General features: G+C 38.2%; 1 protein-coding gene across 1 annotated transcript in view; it reads left to right on the forward strand.

The window, feature by feature from the left end:
- Nucleotides 1–2738: 2738 nt before the first annotated feature.
- TOP2A (DNA topoisomerase II alpha) overlaps nucleotides 2739–24235 on the forward strand; it is a 29436-nt gene continuing 7939 nt past the window's right edge. Inside the window, exons 1-28 of the mRNA XM_025995724.2 lie at nucleotides 2739–2917; nucleotides 3787–3942; nucleotides 4159–4249; nucleotides 4519–4582; nucleotides 6564–6709; nucleotides 6864–6961; nucleotides 7183–7395; nucleotides 7739–7912; nucleotides 8085–8186; nucleotides 8281–8418; nucleotides 10140–10278; nucleotides 12340–12497; nucleotides 12775–12900; nucleotides 13178–13288; nucleotides 13420–13525; nucleotides 13617–13726; nucleotides 14146–14238; nucleotides 15446–15560; nucleotides 15663–15784; nucleotides 17351–17499; nucleotides 19455–19686; nucleotides 19874–20008; nucleotides 20131–20331; nucleotides 20501–20696; nucleotides 22275–22366; nucleotides 22470–22634; nucleotides 22763–22846; nucleotides 23821–24003. Coding sequence (XP_025851509.2) covers nucleotides 2897–2917; nucleotides 3787–3942; nucleotides 4159–4249; nucleotides 4519–4582; nucleotides 6564–6709; nucleotides 6864–6961; nucleotides 7183–7395; nucleotides 7739–7912; nucleotides 8085–8186; nucleotides 8281–8418; nucleotides 10140–10278; nucleotides 12340–12497; nucleotides 12775–12900; nucleotides 13178–13288; nucleotides 13420–13525; nucleotides 13617–13726; nucleotides 14146–14238; nucleotides 15446–15560; nucleotides 15663–15784; nucleotides 17351–17499; nucleotides 19455–19686; nucleotides 19874–20008; nucleotides 20131–20331; nucleotides 20501–20696; nucleotides 22275–22366; nucleotides 22470–22634; nucleotides 22763–22846; nucleotides 23821–24003 — 3720 coding nt within the window. The 5' untranslated portion in view covers nucleotides 2739–2896. The remainder of the gene's footprint in view (nucleotides 2918–3786; nucleotides 3943–4158; nucleotides 4250–4518; nucleotides 4583–6563; nucleotides 6710–6863; nucleotides 6962–7182; nucleotides 7396–7738; nucleotides 7913–8084; nucleotides 8187–8280; nucleotides 8419–10139; nucleotides 10279–12339; nucleotides 12498–12774; nucleotides 12901–13177; nucleotides 13289–13419; nucleotides 13526–13616; nucleotides 13727–14145; nucleotides 14239–15445; nucleotides 15561–15662; nucleotides 15785–17350; nucleotides 17500–19454; nucleotides 19687–19873; nucleotides 20009–20130; nucleotides 20332–20500; nucleotides 20697–22274; nucleotides 22367–22469; nucleotides 22635–22762; nucleotides 22847–23820; nucleotides 24004–24235) is intronic.

Here is a 24235-nt window from a genome sequence, read left to right on the forward strand (position 1 = left end):
GAGAGGGGTTGACAAAGAAACAGTTTGTGTCCTAAAGAGAAGCCCCACCCCCCACCGCACTCCCACAAGACCCCACAAGACCATTCTGCTAGAGGGCAGGATGTCCATCCTGTCCTAAGCGCTTTCATATCTCATTTAACCCTCTGTACTTTTAATAAAGGATGATGACATGGGGAAACTGAGGCTCAGGAAGGTTTGTTTTGTTTTTTTCTTTTTTTGGGGGGGGGTGTTTTGTTTCGTTTTGCTTTTTACTCAAGTATTTGTGACTCCAGAATCTTTTTGACTCCACAGTTCTGCTTCTGGGTTTTTGGAACAGAGCCTTACACAATCAGCATCAAGCTAAACTGCAGGATCCCAGAAAATAGGACTGGAGCTGCTTATTAAATTCCTGTTGCCTCATCCCCAAGCATGGGGAAGTACCCCAGGATGAGCTACAGGGTAGAAGCCAAGAAAGGCAGAGGCTAGGCTGCCATCCTACCCCTACCATGTGGGATCTCTGTGTTCCAGGAGGTGGAAGGCAGAATGGCTGGGCTCTGTCAGGATCATCTTTCTGTTCTGAGGAGACTTGAGAATGAGAGCTGCCCTGGAGCCCAGGGCCTGGTCAGCCTTTTGGATGGGCAGAAGCTACTGGATTGGGTAGGCTTCCCTACAATTACTCTGAGACCCGGAGTGATCCTGTGCATTGGAGGTTGCCTATCCATTTCAACAGATGCGGTGAGGAGAATGGAATGAAACACTTGGAATTACTGAAGGCCAGGTGAAAAAAACCACCCTAGCCCACAGGCTACCTCCATCCTCCACCTCCTGTAACATCACCCCGAACCCCCCACCCCACCTCCACACTACCCTTTCTTGGGGCTTTGCTGGCAGAGTAGGCATTGGATATACTGGGGTGATTTAACAATTGGTTGACGTCTGCTAAGAAATTAAATAGAAGATGTAAGTAAATGTGCATTTACTTATACTATAGGTAATTATTTGCTATTTGTTTATTATTTTTTTAAGATTTTTTATTTATGTATTCATGAGAGACACAGAGGGAGAAGCAGGCTCCACGAAGGGAGCCCACTGTAGGACACGCCCTAAACCGAAGGTAGATGCTCAACTGCTGAGCCACCAGTCATCCTGCTGTTTAATGTTTAAATGATAAACTTTCTTAGCTTACATCATGTGGGTAAACGCTTTAATTGTTCCAGAAATTATATAGAATACCCCCAATTTTAATATATCCTAGTATACAACATCATCACTTAAAATTCTATTAAAATGTTGCATGTCACAAAAAAAAAATTTGTTTTTCAATAGGGCATCTGAGTGGCTCAGTGGTTGAGCGTCTGCCTTTGGCTCAAGTTGTGATTCCAGGGCCTGCTTCTCCCTCTGCCTCTCTGTGTGAGGCTCTCATGAATAAATTAAAATAAGGTCTTTTAAAAATAAACAATTTGTTAACCTCTTTTAGATTTCTTTTAGAAGGGGGGAAAAAAGATAGTCACCAATTGTCACACCAGGCTACAGGAGATTCCTGCTTCCTGATTCTGATGCTATTAGCCCACTATTTTAAACGCCTTACATTTATCCCAGGTAATCCTCACACAACTCTAAGGTACTTAGTGTCATTTTTATCCTCTTTTTTCAGCAGAAAAAACAAGCGCCAAGTGCCTGCTTCCATCAAGACCACATGACTGGCAAATTGTCCAGCAGGGATAGAAACTCAGGTTATAACGATTGGAAGGAGGTGGCTCAGAGGACAAAAATAGCAGTCATTCAAATTGTGCAGTCATTTTTTCAAGCAGTTTGGGGCGGGTGGGGAGGAACACATTCTTTTGTCATTTTAACATTGTGGATTAACAAGGACAGAATAAACCCGCTTAAATATTTACGGGACAGAATTAAAAAAAAAAAGAAAAGAAAAGAAAAGAAACCACCACCCAACTTCTGTCTTTGGAATGTTCTCGTCAAATGTGAACACCTTTTCCTGGATAGCAGAATTCAGGGAATTTAACAGACGGAAGCAAAAGTAACAAGCAGCAGGACATCCCACCGGCTTTCGGAAGGAAAAATTTCCTAGACTAATGGCCCCTAAAACCCCATTCTTCGCTCCTGAGGTGATAACTACAAACTACTCTTCTTGATTGACCGGCTTGCAGCCCAACGCCGCTCCACTGGGGCATTTGAATGCTGCTCTCTATTTTGTGCGGCCTCTCTTCTATTATACCCCAAAACCACAGAGGTAGCGCTCTAGTCTCTTCGAAAACAAATTCTTGGGAGGGGAGGTTGAGGCTGGCGCCAGCATCTGCCTGTCCAGAAAGCCGGCGCTCAGTTTCCTCAGGAAAAAGAAGCTCGGATTCCCCTTCGTCTCGCTAAAAACCCTCAGGACGGAAGACGCTTTATAGAGTTCAGGATCTGAAAGAAGTTAGCAGGGCCTGAGGAAAGCTTCCCCTTCTTCCTTCTCCCCGAGCCCGCACCTCAGAAACCCCTCCCCGCTTGCACCCGGAGTCTCTTCAAAGTCGCCGGCACTGAGGGAACAAGTAAGCCCCCCGCCATTGGCCAGTGTCCCTGTCAATCTCTACGCTAGGCCTCCGAGCGGTGCCTTTTGGAACCGCTCTAGTCCCGCCCCCCTGCCTAATTGGTTTGTTCAAACAGGCCCCCGCCCAACTCAAGCGCTCATTGGTGAAAATAAAAAGTCAGCTGCGATTGGTTCCTCGGGACGGAGTCGGTGAGAGCGAGTCAGTGATTGGCTTATCTGGTTTGGGCGGGCTACAAGGAGGTTCAAACGCGACTGAAGGAGCTCTTCTAACCGACGGGAGTCTGTGGAGAAGAGGGTCGCTCCGTGGTGGTCTCGAGGGTCCTGCCGGTTTAGTCGCTTGCAGGGTTCTCGAGCTCCTTCACGACCGTCACCATGGAGGTGTCACCACTGCAGGTACAGCTCGCGGAAGGGGCAGGTCGTGGATCCTCAGCGCGGGCTGCCGGCGAAGGCTTAGGCTCCCGGGCTGTGTGTGGTCCGGGTGCCGCCCGCTTGGAGCCGGCCTTGCGCGTCGTCCGCGGTCTGCTGGGCCCGGCGTGATCGTGAAGAGGGTAGCTTTCCTTTATGGTGCTAGTAGTGAAATATTACCGGCTACACTGGCTTCTCTGGAGTGTAGGGTTCTGTTTTACCTTTTCTGGGGCGGGTGTTCAACTCTCCTGTATTATAATAATAGTCCGCGTGTGGCCCTAAGCTGCACAGGTGCTTTGCTCTCCTACCCTCGAGTGGAAAAGGAGATTGAATGCCCCTGACCTTGGGAAGGTGCAGGGCCTGGCACGATGTTCCCCAGTGAGGAGCCGGCTCAAAATATGTCCTTCCTGTGTTCAAAACGTTAAGGTAGCCAAACGATTGAATCGATGGGCTCCCAAACTGCGGCTGACCAGAATCTGTTGTGTGCCTGGGACGTAGCAGGCACTCGCTAAATATTTGCGGAAGGTCTGAAAGAAGCGGGTGTGTTTTATTGGTGACCTCTAAAACCTTCAAGGGGAAAAAAATTAAAAATAAATGAATAAAACCTTCAAGGGAAATATTTCCATGTCACAACGCACTTGATGAGATAGGTTTATTCAAACTGAACCCTGGGGACTTGGCTGCAGTTAACTCAGACTGCTGTGTGGGTACAAAACGATAGAAACTCCACCAGTACCTAGTAAAATGATGGTGGTTTGTCGTCGTGGGTAAATCATTACGGTGGGTGTTTTGTTTGCGGTTCTTAATAAACCTCTCATTGAAAAATTCCCCCTTCTACAATTTTCTGAAATTGCTAGCCGGTAAATGAAAACATGCAAATCAGCAAAACAAAGAAAAATGAAGATGCTAAGAAAAGACTGTCTATTGAAAGGATCTATCAAAAGAAAACCCAACTGGAACATATTTTGCTCCGCCCGGACACCTACATTGGCTCTGTGGAATTAGTGACCCAGGTAAAACCAAGTAACTTAATGTGGTTATGAAGCAGTTAAAATGTGTACTTTTCCAGGTTAATTTTCTATGTATTCCACGTACTTTGTGTGTCACTAGACCTGGCCTAAGCTATCATATATATGTTGTAGTATTTAATCCAGATATAATAATGATGATAAAACAATAAATATAGGGTAAAAAAGAAAAGTAACTATATTTCTTTGCCTTATTTCTAGCAAATATGGGTTTACGATGAAGATATTGGCATGAACTATAGAGAAGTTACCTTTGTCCCTGGGTTGTACAAAATCTTTGATGAGATTCTGGGTGAGTAAATTCTTTCATATAAATATCTACTGGTCAAATCCTTCCTAAGTATCCTTCTTAGCAAACCCTCTATAACCAGAGCTCCTGTCATTTCAAACAATAGCTGGCAAGGTGAAGAAGATTACTGGAGTCTGGCAAGTTTAATTCTTTCCTAGAAACAGTGCTATGAATAAATGTTAAATTAACACCTAGTTAATACTGCTTTTTTCTTTCTATATCTTAATTTTTTTAAATACTTCAGTTTCTTACAAATGTGTATTTTCTTTCAGTCAATGCTGCAGACAACAAACAAAGGGACCCAAAAATGTCTTGTATTAGAGTCACAATTGACCCGTAAGTCTCTTGCATGATCTTTTGGTTTGTTATAGCTTGTGGTTACTGTTAGTTGCATTTACTTTGATTTATACTAACACTGACCTTTTTATTAAATGAAATACTGCAAAAGCACAAAAAAGCAGAATGCTACAATGAACAATCTTTGATACCTACACCTAGATCCAACAGTTATCAGCGCTTTGCCATTTTTGCTCCATCTATACTTTTTCAGTTATTTCAAAATAAATTACAGACATTATGACACTTCATCCCTAAATTTTTCAGTAAGCATCTCCAATCATTGCTCTAAGCATTCTGGAGTCCAGAGCTTTCACTTTTTCTCATGATGCTATTCAAATAGGAAACCAGCAGGTGGTGATAGAGAATAATTGGATCTAATATTTCTGGTTATAAATGCTGGGTATCCCTTTGTGGGTACTCAAGGTGCTTGTTTCACCTTTTTATTAGCCTGATCTGTTACGGCATAAACTGCTTTAGGTTCTCTGGGGGAAGTGTGTTAATGAGGTTCTTGAATGCTCCTTAAGGGCTTGATATCCTAGTCTTTAAAAAAATGTTGAGCTAGTTTTAGTCTTTTTTGTAGATAATACTAAGCATAACTTGGAATAAGATCTGTAGTGTTAATCTGGTTATAACTGAGCTACTATCTTATGAGAATTAACTTAAAAAAAACCAAGAGAGGGGCAGCCCCAGTGGCTCAGCATTTTAGCACCACCTTCAGCCCAGAGTGTGATCCTGGAGACCCGGAAATTGAGTCCCACGTCGGGCTCCTGGCATGGAGCCTGTTCCTCCTTCTGCCTGTGTCTCTGCCTCTCTCTCTCTCTCTCTTTCTCTCACAAATAAATAAATAAATAAAATCTTAAAAAAAAAAGAGAGAGAGAAATAACTCCAAATACATTTTTAGCTTTTTTTTTTTTTTTTTTTTTTTTTTGGCCAGCAGAGCAATTTACAATTGGTAATGTTTTTCCCTTTCATATTTGTTTTGCATTGTGCTTTGTTGGATGGGAAAGCTAAGGTTGCTAGGCAGTACAGATAGATGATCCTCTTAAAAGCAACATAATAGGGGCACCTGGGTGGCTCAGTCGGTTAAGTGTCAGACTCTTGATTTCAGGTCAGGTCATGATTTCAGGATCCTGGGATCCAGCCCCAAGTAGGGCTCTGCCCACCAAGGAGTCTGCTTTAGGATTTTTCTCTCCCTTTCTCTCTCCACCTCAAACACACACACTCTCTCTCTCTCTCTCTCTCAAATAAATAAATCTTTTAAAAAACAAAAAAGAAAACAGTTTAATGATATTGTTTCCAAATTTTGTCCTTTCCATTGAGCATAAATCATTTCCCTTTGTTTATCCTAACTTTTTAAAACTTCATATTTTTTTCAGCATTATCAGTATCTGCCCAGGTGTTGGAAGGGATTAATTTTTTTTTCCTCTTGGCTCCTATTTCAGGAGTGTCAGGAACTAAACATGGTGGGAAAAGTACTTCATGCTGAATTTCAGAATATATGTATGAAAAAGAGTCATAGAGGGGGCAGCCCAGGTGGCTCAGCGGTTTAGCGCTGCCTTCGGCCCAGGGCGTGATCCTAGAGACGCAGGATCAAGTCCCACATCAGGCTCCGTGCATGGAGCCTGCTTCTCCCTCTGCCTGTGTCTCTGTCTCTCTCTCTCTCTCTCTCTTTCTCTCTCTGTCTCTCTCATGAATAAATAAAGTCTTAAAAAAAGTCAGAGAAATTGAGATTTGAGAATTTCTATATTTTAAGAATAACATTTAAGTATAAAAAATATTAAGCACTAGTTTACCATGTATTTTATTTATTTATTTATTTATTTATTTATTTATTTATTTATTTATTCATTCATGAGAGACAGAGACGCAGGCAGAGGGGGATCCTGCCCCGGGCTGAAGGTGGCACTAAACCACTGAGCTACCGGGGCTGCCCTTAACCATGTATTTTACAATAAAAGTTTCATTCTTCCTTTCTTAGGGAAAACAATTTAATTAGTATATGGAATAATGGGAAAGGTATTCCTGTTGTTGAACACAAAGTTGAGAAGATGTATGTCCCAGCACTCATCTTTGGACAGCTCCTAACTTCTAGTAACTATGATGATGATGAAAAGAAAGTAACAGGTAGAGTATGGAGGAAAATAACATACTTGTTGCTGAAAAAGCACACTTTTAAGTGACTGTGGCATAAATTCCAATATTTTAATAATAATAATAAATATCTATAATTGATTTGCATTGCCAGTGATAACAAAGTCTTTTACATTTATTTGCTCAGGTGGTCGAAATGGCTATGGGGCCAAATTGTGTAACATATTCAGTACGAAGTTTACTGTGGAAACAGCCAGTAGAGAATACAAGAAAATGTTCAAACAGGCAAGTAAATAAGTATCCTGTGTCTCAATTATAAATTGTACTTTAGCAATTTATAACAGCATTAATGGCTGGTTTAATTTAATGTAATTTATAAGCTATTAAATCATGGAAAATTATTCATAAGCATATATTAAGTTATTTTTTAGGATTTCTAAATTTGTTTTTCTAGTTTGTTGTGAAAAGACTTGAATTTTTTATCTTCCTATTTTTTACTTTCACAGACATGGATGGATAACATGGGAAGGGCTGGTGAGATGGAACTCAGGCCATTTAATGGGGAAGATTATACATGTATTACCTTCCAGCCTGACTTGTCCAAGTTTAAAATGCAAAGCCTAGATAAAGACATTGTTGCACTGATGGTTAGAAGAGCATACGATATTGCTGGATCCACTAAAGATGTCAAAGTCTTTCTCAATGGAAATAAACTACCGGTAAGCATTTTCTGGGGTGTTGTTAAGAGCAGTGAGGGACTTTATATAAAGATCATCGTTAGAGGAAAAATTGATTTTTTTTTCCTCCCATATTTCTTTTTTACCACTTTTAAGATACGTTCCTGAAAAGATAACAGTATGCTACATTTTTTTACTTAGCTCTTTCAAACTCACTAAAAGAACTGTTTTTCTCAGTCTCCTAAACAAATCCTATTATACCCCTTAATGACAATTCTCTTATGCCCATCATTGAACATCATTAGTTTTGAAAAATCCTCATGGTCTATCATTGGATACTGTTTATAACTTTTTTCTAATACCATAACTTTCAATTCCTATACAGGTAAAAGGATTCCGTAGCTACGTAGATATGTATCTGAAGGATAAGGTAGATGAAACTGGCAATCCATTGAAAATTATCCATGAACAAGTAAACCCCAGGTGGGAAGTATGTTTAACAATGAGTGAAAAAGGCTTTCAGCAAATTAGCTTCGTCAACAGCATTGCTACCTCCAAGGTAATTTTATTTTTTTATTAATCATGATTTATCTTTACATTTTTAATGAATAAAATGAACTCGGATATTTGGCTGCCTTGGCATAAAGCTAAGTTAGATTTTTAAAAATAATTGGTCATTATCATAATTTTGAGGATGGTGAGCTTTACAGTTTGGTTTATTTCCCCATTAGGGTGGCAGACATGTTGATTATATAGCTGATCAGATTGTGACTAAACTTGTTGATGTTGTGAAGAAGAAGAACAAGGGTGGTGTTGCAGTAAAAGCACATCAGGTAAGATATTTTAGCAGTTTTTCTAAAGTCAAGTAAGAAGAGAAAGGCTATAAATCATAAGTTTATAGCAATGTAATATCAACTTTTCCTGCAGGTGAAAAGTCACATGTGGATTTTTGTGAATGCCTTGATTGAAAACCCAACCTTTGACTCTCAGACAAAAGAAAACATGACTTTACAAGTCAAGAGCTTTGGATCGACATGCCAATTAAGTGAAAAATTCATCAAAGCTGTGAGTATCTACAGGGAAATAAGAAATAGAAGCCCCTTGCTTTATTTCCATTGCCCTTCTTTGCTCTGCAAAAACCAAGATTCCTCCCATATGTCTTCTGCCTCTGAAAAAAGGTAAAAAATTGCTTTCACCTCACTGGTCTTATTACAGGCTTAATTATCATCTATATGCCTATATATTTCCCATTACATTATCACTGTTCAATTTATTCTTTAGATTTTTATTTATTCATTCATTCATGAGAGAGAGAGAGGTAGAGACACAGGCAGAGGGAGAAGCAAGCCCCATGCAGAGCCTAATGTGGGATTCGATCCCAGGTCTCCAGGATCAGGCCCTGGCTGAAGGCAGCGCTAAACCGCTGAGCCACCGGGGCTGCCCCACTGTTCAATTTAGATTACTTTTGAACTCAGCCCATTTAACTTCTTACCAAACATTGAATGCCTAAAGTTGACTCTCAGTCAACACATCCAAAACTGTGTTTTGGTTCTTTCCGTACTCACCGGATCTCTATACAAGGAACTTCCCCACCCCCAAAAAAACGAAACTATTTCCTATCTTAATAAAAGTCCCTAACCAACCACTAGGTTGCATAAACAAAGCTGAGAGCCTTCTCTTTACCCCCCTGCCTCCTCTGTAATCCAATCAGTAAGACTCATCTTTTGGATATTTCAGTAGCCTCTCACTTATCATCTCTTTTCTGTGTTACTGTAATGATTCTTAATGTTCGTAACAGTTCAGCCCTTCTTTTTCAATGCCCTTGAGTAATCTTTTTGTCTTAAAGGACACGTTTTTGTCTTCATTCTCTTGAAGTCTTTTGGTAACTTTCACCCTTAGAAAAAAATCTAGGAATGCCTTCCTGACTTAGTGGAGTATGTGACTCTTGATCTCGGGTTAGAAGTTTGAGCCCCATGTTGGGTATAGAGATTACTTAAAATGTTTAAAAAAAGAAATGGGTGGCTCAGTAGATTGTGTCTGACTCGTGATTTTGGCTCAGGTCCTAATCTCATGAGTTGTGAGATGGAGCTGCACATTGAACTCCGTGCTCAGGTGGGGAGTCTGCTTAGGATTCTCTATCCCTCTGCTACTCCTCCCACTTGCATGTACTCATTCTCTCTATCTTTCTCAAATAAATAAATCTTTAAAAATTAAAAAAAAAATCTTTTTAAGACCAAATTCTTTAATGTGGCCTATAAGACTGCCATCTCCAACCTCATCTCAGTATCACTTTTTCCTGTATTATCTAAGTTTCAGTCATACTGTCTTCAAATTACTCAGTAGCATTAGTACTCTTGCCCCCCTCCTCAGAGCTTTTCCACATGGTAATCCTTCTGCCTGAAATGCTTCCTGGATGTAGCACACTTTTATCCATAACGCTCATCCACTTGTAATTTCTCATTTTATTTCCATTTTACTGTTGTATCTTAAAGTCCATGAAGACAAGGACCTGACCAATTTGTTTTAACCACTAAATCTCCAACATGGACTCAGTGCTTAGCACAACATAAATATGTAGTCAGTAAGTATTTATTGAACGAATGAACCAAAGGAACCAGTTCCCTCAGTTATGATAACCTAAGACAGGAAGACATAGCCTCTGTCTGAATTTTTTTTTTTTTTTTTTTTTTTGCCTTTTTGCCTCTTTTTATTTTTATAGGAACTCATTTGTATTCTAGATTTCTAACCAAACTCTTCTTCCCAAATGTGAATCTTCTCATTTTCAGGCAACTGGCTGTGGTATTGTGGAAAGCATTCTAAACTGGGTAAAGTTTAAGGCCCAAATCCAATTAAACAAGAAGTGTTCAGCTGTAAAACATAACAGAATCAAGGGAATTCCCAAACTTGATGATGCCAATGATGCAGGTACACATTTAATAATGCTTCCAAACATTAAATCATGTGGTTTGATTATTTGTTTTATTCATTAAGAGCATACCATCAGTACTTTCCCCTCAACATGTAATATTCAACAGAGTATTTTTCCATGGGTAAAAATCAGCCAATTCCATGTTATTGAATGGTGAGATCATTTCTAATTTTTGACTGTTACATTAATGTTGAGATGACTATTAAGAGTATAAAATAAGAATTTGTAGTGATCTGGGGTGCCTGGATAGCTTAGTCAGGCGTCTAACTCACAATCTTGGCTTAGGTCTTGATCTTGAGTCATGAGTTTAGGCCCTGTGTTGGACTCTGCACTGAATGTGGAGCCTGCTTAAAAATATATATATAGTGATCTATTATCTAATGTAGGGTAGGTAAAAGTTTTCCTGAAACCTCTTAGGTCCTGTCCGGATCTGGAAAAAAAAAAATTTTTTTTTAAGATTTTATTTATTTATTTATTTGTTCGTTTGTTATTTATTTATTTATTTATTTATTTATTTATTTATTTATTTATTTACTAGAGGCCCAGACAGAGAGGCAGAGAAATAGGCAGAGGGAGAAGCAGGCTCCCTGCAGGGAGCCTGATGTGGAATTTGATCCCAGGAGCCACCACTGAGCCACCAAGGAGTCCCACTGGATCTAAAAATTAAACTGACAAAGACAGGTTAACAGATGAAAAACATACAAATTTATTTAAATAAATTTTACTTGACACACGAGCTTTCATAGGGAAATGCCGCCCCAAAGAGAGGGTTAAACCTGAGTGTTTTTGTTAGATTTGAGGAAAAGTAGAAAGATATGATAAGAGCAGAGTATGAACTAAGTATAGTAAACGGGGGGAAGCTCTACTCATTCAGATTCTTTTCAGTGTCTCTCTGGGAAATAAGAACATTCCCTTCCTCTGTGGTATATGGAGGGCACCTCTTACATTAGGGTCTCGTGATCTGCTTCAGGGTAGAAGGTTGGGGGATGAGATCAGACTGAACTTGATTTTAGCATTTTCTCAAGCTCTTTCAGCTTAAAATATTTAGTATGCCAAGTGCCCTATTTTGGGGGGTTCTAAACCCCATCACTAACATATTTTTAACATAACATGATCAAATGAATGTCCAGCAATAGTGTAACTATCACGAGAAATTAGCATAAGAGAGGCACCTGGCTGGCGCTGTTGGAGTATGTGACTCTTGGTCTCAGGGTTGTGACTTCAGGCTCCATGTTGGGTAGGTAAGGAGATTACTTAAAATCATTTAGAGGTGCCTGGGTGGCTCAGTCAGTTAAGTATCTGCCTTCAGCTCAGGTTATGATCCCAGGGTCCTGAGATTGAGCCCTGCATCAGGCTCCCTTTGCTTGCTACTCCACATGTTTGTGCATACTTTCTCACTCTTTCCCTCTTTCTCTCTGTCAAATGGATAAATAAAATCTTTTTTTTTTTTTTAATTTTTCTTTATTTATGATAGTCACAGAGAGAGAGAGAGAGAGAGAGGCAGAGACACAGGCAGAGGGAGAAGCAGGCTCCATGCACCGGGAGCCCGACGTGGGATTCGATCCCAGGTCTCCAGGATTGCCCCCTGGGCCAAAGGCAGGCGCCAAACCGCTGCGCCACCCAGGGATCCCCTAAATAAAATCTTTTTAAAAAATAAAATATTTTTCAGAAAATTCAGAAAAAAATCGTCTGAGAAACTAGGATTTTTTTTTTACTATGAACATTAGTTCTAATATATATCTAATTACTAGTGTTTTATCACAAAACTGTTAATAGGGATCCCTGGGTGGCGCAGCGGTTTGGCGCCTGCCTTTGGCCCAGGGCGCGATCCTGGAGACCGGGGATCGAATCCCACGTCAGGCTCCCGGTGCATGGAGCCTGCTTCTCCCTCTGCCTGTGTCTCTGCCTCTCTCTCTCTCTCTCTCTGTGTGACTATCATAAATAAATAAAAATTAAAAAAAAACAAAAAAAACAAAACTGTTAATAGCATGTCTGAGTTAGTATATTTGAGGTTTGAACTAAATGTTCCAATATTAATTTGTGTATTTTTATTTTAGGGGGTCGAAACTCCAATGAGTGTACACTTATCCTGACTGAGGGAGACTCGGCTAAAACTTTGGCTGTTTCAGGCCTTGGTGTGGTTGGGAGAGACAAATATGGAGTTTTCCCGCTTAGAGGAAAAATACTCAATGTTCGAGAAGCTTCTCATAAACAGGTAGAACCATCTTTAGAATCTAAATCTAGTTGTATAATGCAGGACTTCATGCTTATATTTCATTCCCTCACTGGGCATTTTGAAACCTATTTTAGATAGTTTATTGTTACTATTTTTAAGACATTGAGTATATTGTAGCATATCTTAACAGATCTTTCTGACTAAAGTATAGGTTAATAATTGAAAATAGTGGAGCTTAAGAAAATCCAGACAACATACACTGTCCTATTTATTTTCAGATTTATAAGCAAAACATTACCTTTTGTATCCATTTTAGATCATGGAAAATGCTGAAATTAATAATATCATCAAGATCGTGGGTCTTCAGTACAAGAAAAACTATGAAGATGAAGATTCATTGAAGACTCTTCGTTATGGGAAGATAATGATTATGACAGATCAGGTCAGATTTGCTTTCAAATATATTAGATTATTACACTAAATTAAACATGTCTTAACTGTTGCATTGCTTTCCTGCTATGGAAGGAAATTATTTAACCTGGAGCTTTATTCATCACATGTATGTTATACATTACAGGTTAAGTGATTGGATTTGAATAGCCTTTTTCTTTTTTTTAATCCCCATAGAAAAATTTTAGAGAAATTACTAGTAGGTCAAGCATAATTGTTTTTAGTTTTGAAATAATTATTTTGTGTTTTTTCTTTCCAAATATTTCTAGGACCAAGATGGTTCCCATATCAAAGGCTTGCTGATTAATTTTATCCATCATAACTGGCCCTCTCTTCTACGGCATCGTTTTCTGGAGGAATTTATCACTCCGATTGTAAAGGTATGTTAACTTCTAAATTACCATAATGGATATTTTAAGGCCCTACTCAACACTTTATACACATTTACCCCATGATGTACAGTATACAGGGGACTCGAGTCAAAACTACAGCAATGTGTTCTTTACCACAGGTGTCTAAAAACAAACAAGAAATGGCATTCTATAGCCTTCCTGAATTTGAAGAATGGAAGAGTTCTACTCCAAATCATAAAAAATGGAAAGTCAAGTACTACAAAGGTTTGTAAGGAAACCCACATAGAATTTCTCATTTTGTTTTAAACCATTATACAAGATTATATGGAGTAACTTAGTATTCTTGGTTGTGTAGGTTTGGGTACCAGCACATCAAAAGAAGCTAAAGAATACTTTGCAGATATGAAAAGACATCGTATTCAGTTCAAATACTCTGGTCCTGAAGATGATGCTGCCATCAGCTTGGTCAGTTTGAATTCTGTTTCATACATTCTAGTTTTGTAAATCACTACTTTTAACTAGTTAATTGAAACATAAATATTTATATAGTAGAATGTTTTATAGGGGTGCCTGGGTAATTCAGTTGGTTAAGTGTCTGCCTTTGGCTCGGGTCATGATCCCAGAGTCCTGGGATCAGGCACTGAGTCAGGCTCCCTGCTCCATGGAGAGCCTGCTTCTCCCTCTTCCTCTGCCTGCCACTCCACGCCCCCTGCTTATGCTTTCTACCTCTGTCAAGTGAATAAATAAAATCTTTTTTAAAAAATGTTTTATATAATATAGAATGTTTTTAGTAAACATATCCTAGAGAAAGGGACCATATGTTTTAGGAAACTGAGTAAGACTGTTCATACCATTGACATGTTATTTTTATCTCTAATTTGTAGGCCTTTAGCAAGAAACAGACAGATGATCGAAAGGAATGGTTAACTCATTTCATGGAAGATAGAAGACAACGGAAGTTACTTGGCCTTCCTGAGGTAAAAACTGTATATATTCAGGCACCTGAATGACTCATTTGGTTTGGCTCTTCATTTTGGCTCAGGTTGTGATTTCAGGGTCATGAAATTGAGCCCCATATGGGGCTTTGTGCTGGGAGCCTGTTTGGGATTCTCACAATCTCAACAGCCCTGCACGTGCCCTCTCTCAATCTTAAAAAAAAAAATCCTACAACACAATGACTAATAGCTTCAGTAAAAAATTTAATAATAGGCAACTATATGAATGTGCTTATTATTTAGACTGCTGCATAAATGTATGGAGCCTCAAAAATTAAAAAGGCAGGGCAGCCCAGGTGGCTCAGCAGTTTAGCGCTACCTTCCACCCAGAGTGTGATCCTGGAAACCCAAGATCAAGTCCCACATCAGGTTCCCTGCATGGAGCCTGCTTCTCCCTCTGCTTGTGTCTCTGCTTCTATCTCTCTGTCTGTCATGAATAAATAAAATCTTAAAAAAAAAAATTTTTAAAGGCAATGTAGGGATCCCTTAGCGCCTGCCTTCATCCTGGGGCATGATCCTGGAGTACCAGGATTAAGTCCCACATCAGGCTTCCTGCATGGAGCCTGCTTCTCCCTCTGCCTGTGTCTCTGCCTCACTCATACTCTCTCTGTTTGTGTCTCTCATGAATAAATAAATTAAAATCTTTAAAAAATAAAAAGGCAGTGCAGTTTTTCTTAATTGTGCAACAATTAAATTTGCTTTATCTTTTTTTTTGTTTTGTTGTGTTTTTTTTAATTTGCTTTATCTTTTTGTTTTGTTTTGTTGTGTTTTTTTTAATTTGCTTTATCTTTGAAACAGTAAAATACTTCTATATAATTCTGTATCTTTTTTTTTTTTTTTTTTTTTTTTTTTTTAATTTATGATAGTCACAGAGAGACAGAGAGAGAGGCAGAGACATAGGCAGAGGGAGAAGCAGGCTCCATGCACCGGGAGCCTGATGTGGGATTCGATCCCGGGTCTCCAGGATCGCGCCCTGGGCCAAAGGCAAGCGCCAAACCACTGCGCCACCCAGGGATCCCTAATTCTGTATCTTTGAGGGACTTAAGAATTATCACAGAAATGATATGATGAAAGATTTCTATTTCTGTTTTACTTCTTTATATTTATTTGTTTGTTTCAAGCATTATTAAAGTCAATGATCTTTTTTTATTTTAAACTAGATCATGTAATACTCTCTTTGATCCCTCAGGATTACTTGTATGGGCAAACTACCACATATCTGACATACAATGACTTTATAAATAAGGAACTTATCCTGTTCTCAAATTCTGATAACGAGAGATCTATCCCATCTATGGTGGATGGTGAGTTCCAATTTGTTAGCCTGTTTTTGTCTTACATAGAAATCAATGTCCAAAAATAGTTAAGTTGAGGATACTAATATTTGTACTTCTTTTATTTTAAAGGCTTGAAACCAGGTCAAAGAAAGGTTTTGTTTACCTGTTTCAAACGGAATGACAAGCGAGAGGTGAAGGTTGCCCAGTTGGCTGGGTCAGTGGCTGAGATGTCCTCTTATCATCATGGTGAGGTAAACACACAATCCATAATGTTTCCAGAAAGCATTATAGCGATAATACCTGCAAAATCACTTTCCAAACACTTAGAGTACTTGATGAGATGAACACTTGTTTATCCATAATAGAGGATGCCTCCAAGGTTGAATAGGACTTGATAGAAATTATTGGAAGGCAAGAGCCCTGAATTTGGTGAAATCTGTCAAACTGTAAATGTGCTTATCCTTTGACCTAACAAATCAATTTCTAAAAATAATCTTGGGCAACCCAATGGCTCAGCGGTTTAGCACTGCCTTCGGCCCAGGGCGTGATCTTGGAGACCCTGTGCACTTGGCAGCCATAACGTGGGCTGAGAAAGGCCAGAGCTAGGCTTGCGGGAGTAGGGGCCAGCTCAGTCTCGCCAAACAAAACCTTAACAGGAGGGACACCTGTGGGTTGAGCATCTGCCTTCGGCTCAGGACATGATGCTGGAGTCCCCGGATCGAGTCCCACGTCAGGCTCCCTGCATGGAGCCTGCTTCTCCCTCTGCCTGTTGCACTCTCTCTCTCTCTTTCTCTCTCTCTCTCTCTGTGTTTCTCATGAATAAATAAATAAAATCTTTTAAAAAGTAATAATAATAACGTTCCGGTAAGGGGACTCATAAATCTACAAGTGTCTATGTTCAAAGATATTTAGTGATGTTTAATATACCTTTGTGAGGCTAAAATTTAGACATTGAAAATGTCCATCAATTGGAAAATTGTTGTAGATTGTGACACTTCCATGCCTGGAATCAATTATATAACCGAAGTAAATCTGTGTGTACTAACATTGAGAATATCCACAGTCCATTGTTAGTGAGGAGAAAAAGAGCCAGAACAATACTTAAAGCAAAATACCTAGAAGGGTGTGCTCCAGGTTGTTAACTTTGGTTATCCCTGTCAATTGAAAAAGACAACTTTCTAATTTTTATATTTCTGAATTGCTTAACTTTATACAAACATATATTCCCTTTTTCTTTTGTGATTATAGTTTTTTGCATTCATTATATTTTAAAGAACTAAGTTGCCTATAGGTTTCTAGAACTTTAAACGTAATGATTATGTTGCTTGTTGCTTTCAATTAAAATATTGTTAGCATTTGGTAAATGTTCACGTATTTGTCAAATGCTTACCCTGTAGCAAGGATAGGGTAAAAAAAATCAAATATTTTCCTTACTTCAGGGTATAATCACAATTTAAATAGAAGGCCAACACACACACACACGCACACACAACTATAGATTAAAGTGATGCATGCTAGAATAGAAAAGGAGCAAAGTGTTATAACACAAACAAGGATATACTTCATTCTGCTAAAGGTGAAGAGAAGACCTATGCCCCCAAGGTTGAATAGGACTTTAGAAACTATTAGAAGGCAAGAGCCCTGACCTTGGAGCCAGAAGTCTTGGGTTTATGTACATCTGCCATGTATTAATCTGGGAAGAGTCAATAAACATCTACACCTCATAAAACCCTACAGGATTATAGTGGGGCTTAGTCATAATGGATATGTATTAAAAGCCTCCAGATCTGATTAACGAATCTCTTTTCCACCTCTAGATGTCACTAATGATGACCATTATAAATTTGGCTCAGAATTTTGTGGGTAGCAATAATCTGAACCTCTTGCAGCCCATTGGTCAGTTTGGTACTAGGCTGCACGGTGGCAAGGATTCTGCTAGTCCTCGATACATCTTCACAATGCTCAGGTGGGTATGCTTTCAATTTCTAGTGAATTGCCATTTCTAATTTTCAAATGAATTTAGTTGACCAAAAATATAAAAATTCAATTAATCAGAAAACGTAATTTTGATACACTTAGAATATTCTTCTTTTTTTTTTTTTTAAACTAGCTCATTTAAGTTTAATTATGCTACTCTTTACAATAAACAAATTCAGGATGCCTGGGTGGCTTAGTGATTGAGCACCTGCCTTTGGCTAAGGGTATGATCCCAGCATTCTGGGATTGAGTCCCGCATTGGGCTCCTCACAGGGAATCTGATTCTGTGTCTGCCTATGTCTCTGCCTCTACTCATGAGTAAATAAATAAAATTCTTTAAAAAGAACAATAAACAATCTAAATTCTAATTCAGTTTGATAGCCATGCCTTTGAATTTCTTAGAAGTATTGTTTCCTTACCAACCTAATGTTTTTACTTCCATTTCTTATATTTTCTTTTCTTTCATTGTATAGAGCAGTGGTTCTCAACCAGGGTAGATTTTGCACTACCACCCCATCTCCCAGGAGACATAATGTAATGTCTGGAGACATTTTTGATAGTCATGACTAGGGGAGCTGTGCTACATCTAGTGGGTAGCAGCCAGAGATACTGCTAAATACACTATAATGCATAGGATAGCCCCCCATAACAAGGAATTATCTGATCCAAAGTGTCAAAGCTGCCCAGGTTGAGAAACCCTGCTGTAGACTTGGGATCAGAGTAAAGAAGAGCTTAATTTTTCCTAAATATCATAGCTGAAAGTTTACTTCCTTTATAAGTACAGAAAGTACATTATGAATAGTTTTCCACTGTCATCCTATTCAATCGCTCAGCAGCATTGGATAATCACTTTATCCTCCTAAAAATTCTTTATTTGGCCTCTAAGACACCAAACTGTTGGCTTTCTTCCTTATTTGTCTTCTTTGCTGGTTCTTTCTCATCTTCCCAACCTATAAGTACTGGCCTGCCCTGAAATTCCTTCATTAGCTCTCTTTCCACTAGCTATACTATCCCAACCATAGATGATAATCCATCCATCTAGTCTCAATAGTTCCAACTCTGAATCTCTTACAGCTGTCTCTCAATATTTACCACTCAGATGCCTAATAAGTATCTCAAACCTAAGTCTGAAACAAAATTCTTAGTCTTCCTGTCTCAGTAAATGGGACGCCATCATCCTAATCCTCAGACTAAAAACCGTGAAGTCACCTTTTTTCACAATGGCATCCAATCCATCACCAAATCCTACGGGCTTTGCATTAGACAAATATTAAGGCATCCTATTTATCTAAATTAATATAGTCCACCATTCTTCTTTCTTATGGCAGCCAACTAATTTCTTTTTTTTTTTTAAGTAGATCACTCTGGTTCAGAACCTTCTAACTGCTTCATTTAGAGTAAAATCTAAAGGACTTTACATGATCTATGTGTCCACTCCCCATATCTTTTGACTCCCATCTCACAATCTCCCTTCCAAACACAACTGGCCTCTGCCTATAATCAAACATGCCAAGCACACTCTTCAGGGCTTTTTACTTATTGATCCCTCTGCTTACAATAATCTTCAAATAAGCATATGATGGCTCATTCTCTCAATTTATTCTCTAGTATTATCCTTTCAGAAAGTGTTACCATTCCTCGGCACCTTCAATCATTCAGTCACTTTTACCTACTTTTTCTTTCTTCTTAGCATTTACCCTACCACCTGACAAAATGTATGTCCATTGCCTTTCTCCCTGTAGTAGAATGTGATCTCTTTAGATACTTTATATTTGTGGTGTCTGGCACATACAAAGTGCTCAATAAATACTGTTAAATGATTATTCATCAGCAAATAAAGCCAAAGTATTTTCATGCATAGATATGAAATAAACATATATCCTTCTTACAAGTTAAGTATCAAAGCCAATATTTTTGTAAAATAACATTCTTTGTTTTCTTTAGCCCTTTGGCTCGGTTATTGTTTCCACCAAAAGATGATCAGACTTTAAAGTTTTTATATGATGACAATCAACGTGTTGAACCTGAATGGTACATTCCCATTATACCCATGGTGCTGATAAATGGTGCTGAAGGAATTGGTACTGGGTGGTCCTGCAAAATCCCCAACTTTGATATTCGTGAAGTTGTAAATAATATCAGGCGTTTGATGGATGGAGAAGAACCTTTGCCAATGGTAACTATTCTGTGTGTATCAGGATCCTTCATTTCCTTTTGGTCTCAATTCAGTAAATTATATGGTTAAAGAGGACACATATAAAATTTGTTTAGCCCTTTCATGTTCATTAGATTTAATGCTATTGGGATTTCTGTTTTCAGTGTCACATTTAGAAAACCTATTTTTCTTTAAAATACCAATTTAGCTTCCAAGTTACAAGAACTTCAAGGGTACTATTGAAGAGCTGGCTCCAAATCAGTATGTGATTAGTGGTGAAGTGGCTATACTTAATTCCACAACCATTGAAATTTCAGAGCTTCCTGTCAGAACATGGACCCAGGTAGGTAATTGTGGATTTCCTCTTTGATTTTTGTGATCGGAGAAACACTTTGTACTACTGCTTGTTGAATACTCCTAAGCCTGTATTTAAGACACTTACAAGGGGATTATGCCTTTCTTTAGACCTATAAAGAACAGGTTCTAGAACCCATGTTGAATGGCACTGAGAAGACACCACCTCTCATAACAGATTATAGGGAGTACCATACAGACACCACTGTGAAGTTTGTTGTGAAGATGACTGAAGAGAAACTGGCAGAGGCAGAGAGAGTGGGGCTACACAAAGTCTTCAAACTCCAAACTAGTCTCACATGCAACTCCATGGTATGTTTTAATGGTACCCATGTTTGATTTATATTAAAGTTTAATATCAATTTTAAAAGAATATCCTAGAATACTTTTATATTTTTGAAGAATAAAGTCATTTTCCTAAAACCATTAAAGTTTAGCCAATTTACCTCTTCTTGGCTCTAATCCTATGTTTATTTTCTAGGTGCTTTTTGACCATGTAGGTTGTTTAAAGAAATATGACACAGTGTTGGATATTCTAAGAGACTTCTTTGAACTAAGGCTTAAATATTATGGATTAAGAAAAGAATGGCTTCTAGGAATGCTTGGCGCTGAATCTGCTAAACTGAACAATCAGGCTCGCTTTATCTTAGAGAAAATAGATGGCAAAATAATTATTGGTATGTTTTCAGATTAATAACTATCTGAAAAAATAATAATAACTATCTGCACTAAAACTACAATAATGCCTAACTTTAAACATTTGGAGGGAGAGCAAAATCCTTTAGTTCAGCTGGTTACTTCTACAAGAATTTCTTTCAAATACCTAGGCATTTATAGCTTGAAAAAGATAGCCTTTCTTAGATTGAACATCTTGAGAAATCAAGATTTGGTTGACATTTAGACAGAGAATAGAGAGCTAGAAAGATACCTGTGTAAAGTGATCAAGAGAAGAAATGTTAAATCTGAGAGAGGAGGGGCAAGCCCCGGTGGCCCAGCAGTTTAGCTTCTGCCTTTGGCCCAGGGCATGATCATGGAGACCCTGGGATCGAGTCCCACGTCAGGCTCCCTACATGGAGCCTGCTTCTCCCTCTGCCTGTGTCTCTGCCTCTCTTTCTCTCTCTCTCTCTCTCTGTGTGTGTGCCTCTCATGAATAAATAAATAAATAAAATAAAATCTTAAAAAAAAAGTCTGAGAGAGGAGAAAAAGGCTGGAACAAAGTTTATAAATGGCTTATATTACAAGTAAATTGCATACTGAGGACTAAAAGAGCTATTTCCCAGGAAATCTTTTTTTAAAAAGATATTCTAGAAGCAACTAAGTCAGGGTTTAAGTGAGCAGGAAGAAAACAATTTTTATAAAAGCTGGAGTGTTAGTAAGGTTAAAAAAAAATAGCTCAACCCTGTCCAGGACTAACTGGGAAAGCTAGGCAACTAACTTGTAGATTATAGTAGCAAGTCCCCAAAACATGGCAACATGAGTCCCTGGTGATCACAGAATAATTTTCTATTTTTAAAACTAATAGCACTAGCATGTCCGCCCCCTGATTTCATAGAACTTTTGTTTAAGACAAGGCTAAAATGATGATGTTGGACATGATTCAAAGAAAACAAAAGTAAAGATTGTATCTTGTTGACCGGAATTTAGGAAATAAGGGACTATCCAGTCTTCCTGAGTATAAAAGTGTAGAGAGTCTAAATATGTAATCTATATCAAGTTAATTGGTAAACGATAGTGCTCAGAAATTCATTCTGAAATACCTTATAGCTAGTAACTCAGTATCTCTCAAAGTGTAATAAATTGACTGCAGTTGTTATTAGAAGAAAGGCACTCTAGAAAACAGGAATGGATGCAGCATGCAGAAATCAGTGCTTGGGTTGGTGGCACTAAAATCTTGTCCAATCAAATGTTAAAAATCTTAAAAGAGAATATAATTGAGGTAGATACTTATCAGAAATAATTGTTTTGGGGTTTTTTTTTTTTGTTTTTTTTTTTTAGAAATAAAGTTTTGATTGTCTTCTGTTCTTTTAGTGTTAACAATCAGGTCAACAATCTCATATGTGATTTGACTGTCCCCCTTGTGGTAATTTACATTTGTCGGTTTAGGAAAAAGACCTCTGTATACCACGATGTATAAATTGATGCAAAACAAAGACAGCTTAATTGTTAGTTTTAATCTTTTGAATTAATATGGTAAAACCATATTCCTATTCTAAAATATTGCTCAAAACAATAATTTGTTTACATTTTTTTAATAGAAAATAAGCCTAAGAAAGAATTAATTAAAGTTCTGATTCAGAGGGGATATGATTCGGATCCTGTGAAGGCTTGGAAAGAAGCTCAGCAAAAGGTAATTTCTTAATTAGCATTTTCTATGTTATTAAAAACTACATATAATCTAATGTCTCTGTTTCACATTTCCTGATAAAGCTACATTTTAATTCTTCCTCTAGGTACCAGATGAAGAAGAGAATGAAGAGAGTGACAATGAAAATGAAGCTGAAAAGAGTGACTCTGTAAGAGATTCTGGACCAACCTTCAACTACCTTCTTGATATGCCTCTTTGGTATCTCACCAAGGAGAAGAAGGATGAACTGTGCAAGCTGAGAAATGAAAAAGTGAGTTGTTAATGGAGGGTACATGGTATTCATTTCTAATGGTGAAAGTAAAGACTGTGTGCTTCATGAAAATTGTGTGCTATTTATGCCTATAAATTAATTCTTAATTTTCTGACTGTCTTATGAAGGAGCAAGAACTAGAAACATTAAAGAGAAAGAGTCCAACAGATCTGTGGAAAGAAGACTTGGCTACTTTTGTTGAAGAGCTGGAGGTGTGTAGTTCATAATGCCCATGTTAGAGTTTTAATGAAATAGAACATTCTAGCAATATACCTCTTTGTCAAGAAATTTCATAATTGGCAAGACAAAGAATATAAGAGGCATAAGAAAACATTCCAAGATAACACATTTAAAAAAAAAAAAAAAAAAACGATTGTTAGAATAAAGTAAATGATGCCCAGAAACATGCTACCTAGAAGTTTTTGGACAAAGAGGACAAGGTAGGAGTTGATTTCTGACTGACTGTGACTGAGAACATAAAGATAATTTAAATATGGAAAAAGACCAATCAATCTCCCAAGTCAACACAAAAGGACAAAGATGTTTACCTTCTGGGCTAGCTAATCAGTAGATTCAGAAGATACTTTGTTATCTAAATCTCCCTAATTTGCTTTGTTTTCCTACACTATCTTAAGATAAGAAAAAGCATTTCATAAATTAAGCTAGAACACTTAACATAGTTTTATATTGTCATACTTCGTATGGATATACAAGTGGAATCCCATCCTTTCACTTCTTATTTGAGTTTACAAATATGTTTATATGTATCTATGTATTTTGTCCCTAACACAGTGTCTCCTTTTTATCTTCAGAAGGCTTAAATGGTAGAATCAAGAGTAGAACCCAGTCTTTTGTCTCCACACTTGTCAAATGGGCCTTAATGATATCTTTACTATTATTGGTGGTATTATTTAGTTGTGGCACAGCTTATCACAAATTTACTTTTAAGTCGAGGGATGCCTAGCCGGCTCATTTGGAAGAGCTTGTGACTCTTGATCTCAGGGTCATGAGTTCAAGCCCCACACTGGGTATAGAGATAGCACACATAAATTTTTAAAGATTTATCTTAAGATATAACAAATTGAAATCAGTTTAACTGTTGCCTTTTATTCTTTCTATAAAGTAGCCTGATTTTTGTAGTGTTTTTGTTGACTTATAAACTTGCTTTCTTTTATCTCTTTTGTAGGCTGTTGAAACAAAGGAAAAACAAGAAGAACAAATAGGACTTCCAGGGAAAGGAGGGAAAGGAAAGGGGAAAAAAACACAAATGGCTGAAGTTTTGCCTTCTCCTTGCGGGAAAAGAGTCATCCCCCGAGTGACCATAGAGATGAAAGCAGAGGCAGAAAAGAAAATTAAAAAGAAAATTAAGGTAGGGTGCCTGGGTGGCTGTCAGTTAAGCTTTGCCTTTGGCTCAGGTCATGATCCCAGGGTCCTGGGGTAGAATCTCACATCAGGCTCCCTGCTCAGTGGGGAGTCGGCTTCTCCCTGTCCCTCCCCCCACTTGTGTTCTCTCTCTCTCTCTCTTTCTCTCTCTCTCTCTCAAATAAAACCTTTTTCAAAAAAAATAAAACTAAGGTACTACTCTTGAAAAGTTATAGATA

This window comes from Vulpes vulpes, chromosome 2, assembly GCF_048418805.1.
Source record: "Vulpes vulpes isolate BD-2025 chromosome 2, VulVul3, whole genome shotgun sequence".
Classification (NCBI taxonomy): Eukaryota; Metazoa; Chordata; class Mammalia; order Carnivora; family Canidae; genus Vulpes; species Vulpes vulpes.